The 12,355-nt window shown below is 37.7% G+C and overlaps 1 protein-coding gene across 1 annotated transcript in view; it reads left to right on the top strand.

Moving 5' to 3' along the window:
• PIK3CB (phosphatidylinositol-4,5-bisphosphate 3-kinase catalytic subunit beta) overlaps positions 1-8,504 on the top strand; it is a 71,014-nt gene extending 62,510 nt beyond the window's left edge. The window contains exons 14-17 of the mRNA XM_023512994.1: positions 1,006-1,129; positions 5,122-5,267; positions 6,323-6,455; positions 6,993-8,504. Of these exons, the coding sequence (XP_023368762.1) occupies positions 1,006-1,129; positions 5,122-5,267; positions 6,323-6,455; positions 6,993-7,130 (541 nt within the window). The 3' untranslated portion in view covers positions 7,131-8,504. The remainder of the gene's footprint in view (positions 1-1,005; positions 1,130-5,121; positions 5,268-6,322; positions 6,456-6,992) is intronic.
• The last annotated feature ends 3,851 nt before the right edge of the window (positions 8,505-12,355 follow it).

Here is a 12,355-nt window from a genome sequence, read left to right as displayed (position 1 = left end):
TCCCCACCCCCCACCATGTCATTGATTGTCCTCATTTCAAAATTGAATACATAGAATTCATGTTTCTCCATTCTTGTGATACTTTAATAAGAATGATATGTTCTATTTTCATTCAAGTTAATACAAATGCTGTAAAGTCTCCATTTTTTTAATGGCTGAATAGTATTCCATGGTATATATGTACGACAGCTTATTAATATTAATCCATTCCTGGGTTGGTGGGCATTTAGGCTATTTTTACATTTTGGTGATTGTAAATTGAGCTGCGATAGTCTAGTGCAAGTGTCCTTATGGTAAAAGTTTATTCTTAATTATCATTTTTCTGTACAAAAAGCCAAACAAATATTGTAACCATTTTTCCATTAGAAGTCTTTAATGTCTTAGAGGAAATATTTCAGGTATAATGATATAACTTGGAATTTTGTTATTTAGGGTTGGAGTTGGAAAATTGCTAATATATAGAAAAGACTAGAATTTGACAGTAAGGAAGAAATACTCTGCATGTATTTTTGGCTAAAGACCTCAAAGTCAGACTTGAATTTTATCATTAGTAAGATCAAAGGTTTATATATGAGAATCAGCTTCCAAAATTTTTCTTAAGGCTTTGTCTCCAAGGGGCCTATATTACTCACTTCTAATTAAAGTCAGTGATTTAAATGGTTGGAAGCTCAAACAAAAATATCCCCAGAATGATCCAGCAAAGCCGTGGTCTCATTTCACCTTATTGTGTGTATGAGCTGACCCCATTCCCACCAAAATCTCATTCCCAGGAAATGTGGGTGGCTGAGACCCAGTTATCTTTGAAGCTAGCTGATTCTTTTCTGACTTGTTCCTATAATAACATCCTCACTCCCCTTGGCTGATCTAGCAAGTTCTCTCCTATGATTTTGGCAGCTCTGTGTTACAGTTCTCATAATTGTAAAGGAAACAGTTGTGGTTTGGATCTCACCCTACATATCTGGAGGCTGAAAACCTTTTTTGCTAATGTTCTTTTTTCACTTTCAGGGATGACCTGGACCGAGCCATTGAAGAGTTTACCCTGTCCTGTGCCGGCTACTGTGTAGCTTCTTATGTCCTTGGGATTGGTGACAGACATAGTGATAACATCATGGTCAAAAAAACTGGCCAGGTAGGTTGCTCCACAGTGTCTGCCAAGGGTCTTGGGATGCTATTCCTTGGGTACAGCATCATCTCCTCTGAAATTCAGATAGATTCTTTATTGGCTCTTGGAGTCGTGTAAAGATATATTGTCTTTCCTTTTATTTCCCACCAGCTCATGTTTCATGTACCATCTGCTATATGTATTCATTTGTTTGCTTAAAGCTAGATTATAAGCATTTATTTAAATGTTTAAAAATTATTGAAAAACTTACTGTAGTTATTTAAATGTGGCCTATTCTTTCAATATAAGAAATTATATTTGGGGCAGGGCATGGTGGCTATGTGGCTATGCCTGTAATGCCACTTTTGAAGGCTGAGGTGGGAAGATTGCTTGAGGTCAGGACTTTGAGACCAGTCTATATGAGAGTAAGATCCTGTCTCTACAAAAAATAGAAAAATTGATTTGGTGCCCATAGCTCATTGATTAGGGTGCTGGCCACATACACTATGGCTGGCAGGTTTGAAACCAGCCCAGGCCTGCCCAGACCCTGTCTCAAAAAAGAATAATAAAGTAAAATAAAGAAATTATATTTGGGGGCAGCGCCTGTGGCTCAGTGAAGAGGGCACCAGCCCCATATACCGAGGGTGGAGAGTTCAAACCTGGCCCCGGTCAAACTGCAACCAAAAAATACCTGGGCATTGTGGCCGGTGCCTGTAGTCCTAGCTACTTGGGAGGCTGAGGCAAGAGAATTGCCTAGACCCAGGAGTTGGAGGTTGCTGTGAGCTATGACGCCATGGCACTCTACCAGGGACAATAAAGTGAGACTGTGTCTCTCAAAAAAGGAAAAAAAAAGATATTATATTTGGGATGCAAAAGGAATAGGTAACGTGATGAATGTATTACCAGTGGTAAGAAAATGTTGAGATGAGCCCTACTGAAGTCATTTTCCTCTTCAGACCATCAAACCTAATCATATTTGGGAATAGAGAGAAAAGTAGTGCTAATAATAGCATTTGGGGGTAGCTAGGAAAGTTAGGTCATTTTATTCATGAAGAAGTATTTAGTTTTCAGGAAAAAATAGTCTTATTTTTCATAATGACTTAATGTTATTTATAAATTTTTTTTATATTAAGCAAAGACATATGAGATATCTTGGATAATTTTTCAGTTTAGCCATCCTGGGAATTCCCTGCCACTAGGGATGTACTAGAATTAAATCTTTGGATTACTGTATGAACTCTGGCTCTAGATCAGACCTTAGTAACCACCGTTCTGCTCTCTACTGGATTAGCAGACATTTGAGGGAAGCCTCTACCATGAAAAACAGAGCCCAAAGAAGCAAAATGGGGGCAGAAAAGAACTCTGGGAAAACAGAGTAACTGCAGTACACAGAGGATTTTTTTTTAAGTTTTTTTTTTTTTTAAAGAAGGTGGTGTATCTATGAAGCAATAATGAGTACTTTTTTTAAAATCAGAAAATAGAAAGAGGTCTTAGAAATTAAAAATAGAAACAAACAAAAAGAAGTAGTGTAAACAGTCTTGTGACAGGCACGGTTTAAGTGCTTTATACTTAATGTCCTTGATCCTCATGATGACTTTACAGAATAAGTGATAGTATTATCTCCATTTTATAGATGAGGAAACTCAGGCAACAAAGAGTGAATGTATCAGGATGTAAGCCAAGACAGTTTGTCTCATTAAAAAAAGAAAACACTATACCTTAATTAATCACCAAAACAAAACATGATAAAAAGAAAAAAATCCAGAAACACTAGAGACTCAGTCCAGGGAAGTACACCATCAGCCTAATAGGAATTCCAGAAAGAAGCAGAAGAGGAAGACAGAGCCAGTGCTCATGAATATCTAGAGTACCCAAAAGTTCCTTTAAAATGGATGAAAAACACCTGTATCATGAAACTTGAGTGCATCAGGCATTAAGAGAGGGTCTTAAAGCCTTCCCAGATACACAGCAGGCCTCATAGTGGTGTTTAGGAGCAGAATGGCTTAGCTTCTCAATAGCTACGATGAAAACTCTGAGACAGTGAAAGTCACCCTTCACAGTTTTGATGGAAAATGACTTCTAATCTAGGATTCTGTAACCAAACTATCAATCATGTATGAAGGATAGAATAAAAACATCTCAAAAGTGCCAGGTTTCAAAAGCTATTCCTCCTTTTCATCTTTTCTCAGAAAACTGAAAAATTGAGGTATCTACCAGGGCAGTACCTGTGGCTCAAAGGAGCAGGGTGCCGGCTCCATATACCGGAGGTGGCGGTTTCAAACCCGGCTCCGGCCAAAAAAAATAAATAAAAAAGGTATCTACCAGAATAAGCGTAAACTATTAGTTCTCATCTGGGGTGATTTTTTGCTAAGGGGATATTTATGAATGTGTGAAGACATTTTTAGTTGTTGTAATGGGGAGGTGATCTAGTGGGTAGAGGCCAGGGATGCTGCTAAAGACCCTACAGTTTATGGGACAGACTCCATGATAAAGAATTATACAGCGTAAAAATATCAGTAGCCCCAGTGATGAGGACCCTGGCTGGTCTCAGTTACAAGAGAATGTGATGTAGGACTCAGGACATAGGGGTTTCAGATGGGAAAAAAAGTATAGGGAAAGCCCAGGATGATGGTTCTGTAGCAAAACTAGATAGAGAACAACCATCCAAGATAGAAACCAATATGTAGGCTAAGTGTGGTGGACTAGGCCTGTTATCCCAACACTCTGGGATGCTGAGGTGGATGGATCACTTGAGCTCACAAGACCCCTGTCTCTAAAAAAAAAATAGCCAGATGTTGTGGTAGGCACCTGTAGTTCCAGCTCCTCATGAGAGACTGAGGCAAGGGGATCACTTGAACCCTTGAGTTTGAGGTTGTTGTGAGCTATGACGCCACAGCGCTATACTGGGAGCAAGAAAGTGATTCTGTCTCAAAAAAAAAAAAAAAGAAAGAAAGAAACCAATAGATAATCTGTTTGAAAACCAGTTTTGAAAATTATTTGTAGATATTTAAGGAAGAATTAATGATAGAATGCCAAGCTAAGGAAAAGGAAATGTAGTCACAGTATACACTGTCACATTGCTTAGCTTTGATGTGTATTTAGCTAATCTGAAAAGTGTGGACACTGACTTTTGATTTAGCTAGAAATTATAATGTATCACATTATGTAGCATTATTTTACCACAGGAGTACTAAACCTTTAACCTTCTGTAATAGGAATAGTAATCTAAAATTAGGAAGTTAAAGCATAAACTTTGTTTTTGTTTTTTGAAGCTGAGTCTCACTCTGTCACCCTAGGTAGAGTGCTATGGCATTATAGGTCACAGCAACTTCAAACTCTTGGGCCTAAGGGATCCTCCTGCCTCAGCCTCCTGAGTAGAGGGAACTACAGTATCTACCACAACACCCAACTAATTTTTGTATTTTTAGTAGAGACAAGATCTAGCTCTTGCTCAGGCTGTCTTAAGCAATCTACCCTCCTTGGTATCCCAGCATGCTAGGATTACAGGCGTGAGTCACTGCACTGGCCCTAACATACTATTTTTTTTTAATCAAGAAAAACGCATGAAAGAGTAAGGAGAAGTATTTATTTATTTATTTATTTAGGAGAAGTTATTTTTAAGCCCATGGGAGTAGCACTGAAGGTGACGGAGCTAGTGGGGCAAGAATGTACTCTTTTTGATTAAGTTTTACAAAAATATTTGACTTTTAAAAAAATCAGACATATTTGGGTAGTGCCTGTGGCTCAAGGAGTAGGGCACCGGCCCCATATGCTAGAGGTGGTAGGCCTAGCCCAAAAAAAAAAAAAAAATCAGACATATTATTTTTTCCTAATCAGCTTTCATTAATGTTTGTGTATTTATTGTGTAGCCCAAGACAGGTATTCTTCTGCTGTGAGGCAGAGGGAATAAAAAGGTTGGCAACCCCTGGCTATAGGGCTTGAGGATCTAGGACAATGGAGATCTTCTATTTGAACCTCACTAGAAACATAAGCAAAGTTAAATCCCATTTATTTTCCAGCTCTTCCACATTGACTTTGGACATATTCTTGGAAATTTCAAATCTAAATTTGGCATTAAAAGGGAGCGCGTGCCTTTTATTCTTACTTATGATTTCATTCATGTCATTCAGCAAGGAAAAACAGGAAACACAGAAAAGTTTGGCCGGTAAGTATCGCCCTCATGTCAAGGCCAAACATGCCTGACACTTTCTCATCTGACCAGCCTGACTCGCATTTCCTAGTTGAGATATAGGATCTGGGATATATTCAGTCTGATAACAGTAAACTTTTGGGGGAGGGGGATTTGCCTGTCAGATCCCATGCTGCTTCAGAAATGCTCAGGAAGGATAAACAGAACGCAAGAAATTCAAAATGTTCCATTGTTTTGTTCCAATAATACACTACCTTTTACCTATTTCAGAAAATTATTGGAATATGTTAAAACATTTGATAGTAATATGCTGAGAAAGCAAGCATTTTGCTGTCATTCTGTATGAAGTACAGTGAGGGAGCTGGGGGTCTGACCAGACAATTACTACTTACATGTTCCCAAGTATATTACTTGTCTTCTTGCTTTATTTCATCTTAAAAAGGGGACAGAAATAATAAAATTACAGGGCTGTTATGATTAGGGATATATCATATACTATGTATAACCAACACATGGTAAACAAATGATTGCTGTCTTTCTAGTTCTGCCTGGGTTTCTGCAGAATATACTACCCTGGTTTCAGTTTTCTGTTTGGCAAAATAAGGGGGATAAGATTGGATGGTCCTGTTGAGGAGGAGAGAGGGAAGGCAAGATAAGTGGGAAGAGCGATGCAAAAGCATTGACACTGATTTGAAAGGATGTTAAAGAAATTAGTCTCTGGAGTCAGACCACAAATATAGAATGCAGAAGTACAGTCCTCATGTAATTATCAGTTTAATGGTTTAATTATCAGTTCTGTGTCTCATTGAAGCTTAGGTGAGGTGTTACATTGCCTTTTGCCATAGAATTTCTGTTTAGTTTTGTTTTTGAAAAAGATAGATGTGATTTTAGAGAACCTGATTATTTTATGTAAATTTTAGTCCTGGGACAATTTACACAGAAGATCAGAAATGAACCTTAAGTTTGGCAAAAGTTTTCAGCTCTAATAGAAATTAGAAATTTGCTTTCCTTTACGAAATTTGCTTTCTCCTCTTTAACACTGCTCATGTGGTTTGCCGTATTGACCAAAGGTTCCGCCAGTGTTGTGAAGATGCATACCTGATTTTACGACGGCATGGGAATCTCTTCATCACTCTCTTTGCACTGATGTTGACTGCAGGGCTTCCTGAGCTCACATCAGTCAAGGACATACAGTATCTTAAGGTACAAACTCCCTTTCCTTATTGGACTTTGTGGGCATGGAACTCAGGTATAGCTGTGTATTTCATTCAAATATCTGAAGGGAGCAGAACAAAATCATTTCCTCTGAGATGGTTCTTAGCCAGGAGGGAAAATATCTGGAAAGTTCATATGAAGGAGCAATTTTGAAAGAGCTTTAACTCAGATTTTCTCATCAGTAGACGGGCATAAAGAAGACTGGTATGGGGCAGTGGACTTCACACCCACATACTGGAAGACATGTGGTACCAGCTCTTTGGCACTTTGACTTTCAGCAGCGTGACTTTCATTTGCCAGGGTCTTAATAACTCTGGATTTAGGTGGTGGTTGCAAGCAGCTGAGTGTGGGTTTTTCAGTATTTATAAATTCTCTTCTTCTTTAAAAACCCTTTAGCAGAGGTCATGTTACCTTGGTGTTCTCCCTGCTACAAATCATATTTAAATAAGAACATGAGGATGTTTGGTACTTATGCATCTCTTCTAAGGATATATAAAGTCCAATTTCTTTCTCCTTCTGTTTTAGGACTCTCTTGCCTTAGGGAAGAGTGAAGAAGAAGCCCTTAAACAATTTAAGCAGAAATTTGATGAAGCACTCAGGGAAAGCTGGACTACTAAAGTGAACTGGATGGCGCACACAGTTCGGAAAGACTATAGATCTTAACGATCAGCCTTTGCTCATAATGTATTTGTTGGTTTCGTTTTGTTTTTATTTTGTACTTGCACTAAATCAAACATGACCTTGCCAGAGATGTTATAAAGGGAATGAGATCCTGGAACTCAGATTTAAATTAAGATCAAGGCATCCCACAGAATCTAATCTGAAAAATCCTGATGACTACCCCCTGCTTTTTGAATGCTTCCAAGACTCATCATGAAAATTGTCAACGTTATGGATAATCATTTCCTGCTGACTTTGCACGCCATGGAATGCAACTAGGGATTGTTTTCTGATTTGTTTGTTTTTCAATGTTTGGTACTTTCCCAGAAAGGTGTAAATACTTTTTTTCAGTGTTGTAAGCAAGTATTATCACTTGGCCAATAACTTATCCACACCTGAGGGCCAGTGGCTGTTCTTGTTTTCCAAATGAGGGTTAAAAGAAAGGCGTCTTTCTTCCCTTTTAAATTGTGTAGACTATAAATTATTATAATTTGAATTTATGACTTTTTTCAAAAGAAATCTTATAAACCTGTGGAAACTCATTAATTCTTTTGTTAATATTTATCTCCATAATAGCATCATTCCAACCAGAATTGCTGAAAATCTTGAGGCAAATATTATATATATATATATATAGATATGCTGCATATATATTTATAAAATTTCTAGTGGGAGTTCTATATAAAAAGATATTTCTTTGGGATTCTTCAGCCTGTGTTTTAAAGTTTTACACAAAGCGGAGCTTTTTTTAAGTTACTTTTCAGTTAGTTAACTGTGTGATCCAGTTCTTCCAGCTGCTTCTATAATGAGGCACATATTAATGCAGTTTTTATATGGTATCTATGAAAGAATTCACTTCATAGAGGATAATACTTGAGTAAATGTATCCAAGAAAGCAAGCAAATAAAAAGGAACCTATTTATGGAATAAACTCCAGATCTAAGATTCAGTATTTTAATAAAATGCCAACTATCTTTACTGTATTTATTAAAACTTGTAATAATGTGATTTTTCAAGGATATTAGTTCAAATTGAAATGATTTCCTGTCACTTGGAAATCTTTAATTTATTTGTTGAGGTACCATATATTTAGGGTGCTAGGCGGCAAGTAATGTTAATATGTGCAATAGGAACTACTGGTTTGAATGTGTAGATGGACGCTCTTTCTGAGTACTGGTAACATCCAGCAGAACTACTGCTTTTTCTCCAAAGAAACTGGGAGCTCTCAATCCTTGATTATACGAGAAAGAGAAGTGTGTATTTGCCCTGAGACTGAGTTTTCTATAGGAATTTTATTAAAGATTGTTTAATTCTGTCGTCTTTAAAATGTTCTTGGTCAAATAAATGGGTGAGTTGGTTTTGGCTGTTCTTGGATTGTGTAGGCCTCTTCTTTATGGGCGGCACTGAGCTTTGGAACTTGGTGCTGGGATTTTAAGATATGGCCAAGTCAGTAGACAAACCAACTGCAAGAGTAGGCTGAGACTTATAACCACTTCCCTGACTTCTCTCCTTCCTTTTCAGCCCCATCATGTATAGTGAGGGAGTGCCCTCATTAGGTTTTCCATACCTTTGGGAGTACCATGAAGTCTGGGAAAATGCCTCTTCAGTTACTCCACACTCAAGCCAAGGCCAGATGGCAGCCACTTTGGAGCTCACTTCCATGGGACAGATGCTCAGAGCAGTCCAGTTTCTTGGAAATAACAACTGAGGATAAGCACTGGTCTCTGAACTCCCCATTCCCAGTGCTGTCTAAACTCAGAATTCCAGGAATAGAACTTGAGACAGGTTTGTTCAGGGATCTTTCTCTAGTAGGAGTCCACCATTACCCAAAGCAGGCTGAGTATCATTGGTCTGGAGAGTGGAGAACACAGCCAGGAAGAAGTGGGTGCCACTCTTTGCAGACGGGTGTCTTCAGCCCAAAAGAGGGCTTTGATAAATACATGCCAAATCAGTGAACGTAAATGTCTTCAAGAACAAGAAAGGGAAATGTTTGTCCCCAGATAATGCTGGGCCTGAGCTCAGGATGGTTCTTGACCTCTTCCTCTACTCCTGCTATGGACCCCACCCTTACCCCAAGATAGCCAGGACAAAAACATTGTTGAGTGAGGGAAATCATGTTGCAGGAAGGAAATACAGAATGTGTTAATGCTTAAATTTTAAAATAATACTATATATTGTTAAGGAATATATACCAATGTAGTGAAAAAATGCAGACTTGTACAATAAGAGTCAAATTTACAATAATGATGATCAAATGTGGGAGGAGAATGGGAACAGGAAGGGTATGTGGGACTTAAGTTACACTGATAATGCTTTAGTTATTAACAACTAAGACAACAAAATAAGTAATTGCCTCAATTTTTGCGATTGGGAAACTGAGGCTGAAGAACTTAATTTGCTATACCAAACTTCAGGCCTAGGTTGTACTCTCTTCACATTATCATGCTGCTTGAATTAAAAAAAAGAAAAAGTATTGCATGGATTCACCAAGTCAAAGGTTTGAGAAATAAAAAGACTAAATCAAAATGTACCCCCAAATGTTTGCTGGGGGTACATGATACCCACTAAAAATCACAGGCTTTTACCTCTGATTGTAATACCCCTAGACCTGAAAATATAGAGTCGGACCCCCCTTAAATGCAATCAATCAGAAATTTATTGAATCTGTGCAGGGGACTGTCTTGAGAGATAGTTCCGTCCCAGCAATGGGCAAGTTGCCTTATATAATTTTTTTGCAAGCATACTACAAAAGCATACAGTGGCTGGTTGGGGGGTGGTTACAGTTTGGAGTAGTCATGGATACAGCAATGGTTACAGTTATGTAACAATGATTAATACAGCTTTGGTTGACAGTGGTATCTCAAATCACAATGGTTATAGTTATGTAACCTTGATTAATACAGCCTTGGTGGATTTCCACCATTGTTCTTCCACTGAGAACTTGGGGGTTTTTTTGTGAAACTTGGGACTTCCCATGCTTCAACTCTTGGGGGGCATGGGAACGGGCTGGGAAAGAGGGATGAGGAATGGGAGAGGGCAGGGGAACAGGAGAGGGCGGGCGGGAATGGGCTGGGAGTGCTTGCAGCATTCCCCAGTGGTCTTCTTGGGAATTAAATCCTTAATTCATCTGAATTGAAGATGATGAGGTTAATTCTGAGGGGCTTGGTGGTTAGAGCTGTGGTATTTATGACTATGGAGTAAGGTGTTAAACTAGTGGAATATGTGAATTAAGTTTCTTGGAGTTATTAAGTAACTAGGAGACACGGCCAGAGGGTGGGAGGAGCTTATAAGCTGGGTAACCTGTTTTACAGCTTCAGTTTTTACAGTAATAATTTCCCACTCCCCTATAGGACTGTTTGTCTGAATAAAAGTTTTTATGGATTTTTTTTTTTTCTGATCTTGTTGGTTGTGGGGACAGTGGATTTACGGCTTCTTCTTTCCGACTTTGATGGCCAAGCTCAGTTTCTGGGTTGGAGGTATGCAGCTGCTATATAGTAGAATGCAGTTAATTACCTAAGTGGCTATTCAATTCAATTTCTCTGGTTTTTTTTTTTTAAGGAGTCCCTGTTAAATTGCAGAGGATTGATGAAAGTTTCTTGAACAATACTGGTGGCAAGGCTTATATTTAATTAAACTTTGCTTTCTGGCAGAGTTTACCGATTCCTGCTTTTATGGCCTTGTTTATGCACATTACTCAGTAATATTTATAATACTGCACAAATTTTTAACAGGTGACCTTTGTTGAGTTTTAAGTCTTCAGAGTAAAGATAACTACTATATATAATTTTTTACTTTTTGGCCAGTCTTTTAGTCCCATTTAACAGATCAGTTTAGTAAAACAGTTATGTCTCATTTTATGAGTTGACAGTATAGACAAAGCTGGGATCTAATACAAGTGGGCCACAGCCTCCTTTATTTATTTTTTATTTTTTTCTCTCCAATTTCTTTTTATTTAAGACAAATTATAGCTGAACTAACTCATTTGCCAGAATAAACTGTACTTTCAGTATACTGATTATTTGCATAAAGTGCAGCAAGAATAACTAATTATTAGCCATCTAGTCTCCCTTTAAAATTGGCTTTGCTGGAATTCTTTCTATGGGATTTCAGTTGTACTTGAAGCTTTTCACAAGCCCAGGTTTCATCTGTGCTATTAGATACCTGTATACATTGGGTAAATTCCTCTTTTCTTGAGGTTCCCAAGCATATTTTGACTCCCAGACCTATCAGGAAGTTACCTTCGTTACTTCCCACAGATCAGGAAATGTTACTGATGGGTATCTGGCCAGTTTTCCAAAGGGCTTTTTATTGGACATCTTTGGAAATGTTATTCCAGCCAAAGCTTTGGTAAAATAACCAGTGTCTTCATCATGTCTTACAGAACAAAACAGATTCTTATTGAACTTATGCAAATAACTGTATTGTTAGAAATTAAGAATACTTACAAATGGCTTGTAAATTCTGGAGAAATTAAGGAGGAAAAAAAAACATGTTTTAAACTCTGCTCATAAGTATATGCATTGCTTAAAAAGTTACAAAGAGCTCAAAAGACAGAAAATCATTCTCTTGATTTCTGGAAAACAGAACACAGAAAGAGCCAACGATATTTTGAACAAAAAGCTATAACAAACTAGCCCAGTTCTATGTAACTGACTTCTGTTCTGTCTGAAGTTAGGTTTAAAATTATTACCGACAGTACATGTTAGGACAGATTAATGTTTTATACATTAGGACAGATCAGTGCTTTACAGATGAGGACAGACCAATGTCTTATAATATTGAAACATATATATGTAATTATAACTCACACAAAATCACCATTTCATATCTGACAATGCTTCCCATATATTTTTAACAAATCAAGTAAGTCTGATTTGTTTTTTCTTAGGTTCAGAACTTGCCAGTCTCAGTTCATGTGGCTGGCGCCACAACCACTGTGCTATGGGTACCAAGCCCTAAATTTAAGAGTTTTGATTTTGGGAGGTTTGTCAAATATCAAAGGCTTAAAATATTTGTTCAACCAAGACTATAAACCAAAAGATTCTAAAGGAAATACATAGTCAAGTGGATCACATGTAAACTTCCTCACAAAATCTCTTCTATGAGTTTCACTTATCCTGCACAGACAATTGACAAACATTTTAAATTTTCTTTAACTTTTGTCTTGCCTTTTACCTTTTTTAAAACAACTATTTTGTTTCAGGATAAATTTGTCACACAATATTCTT

Source organism: Otolemur garnettii, unplaced genomic scaffold (genome assembly GCF_000181295.1).
Source record: "Otolemur garnettii isolate 467f Iridium unplaced genomic scaffold, OtoGar3 scaffold00032, whole genome shotgun sequence".
NCBI classification, from domain to species: Eukaryota; Metazoa; Chordata; class Mammalia; order Primates; family Galagidae; genus Otolemur; species Otolemur garnettii.
This window is presented reverse-complemented; position numbering and strand designations above follow the sequence as displayed.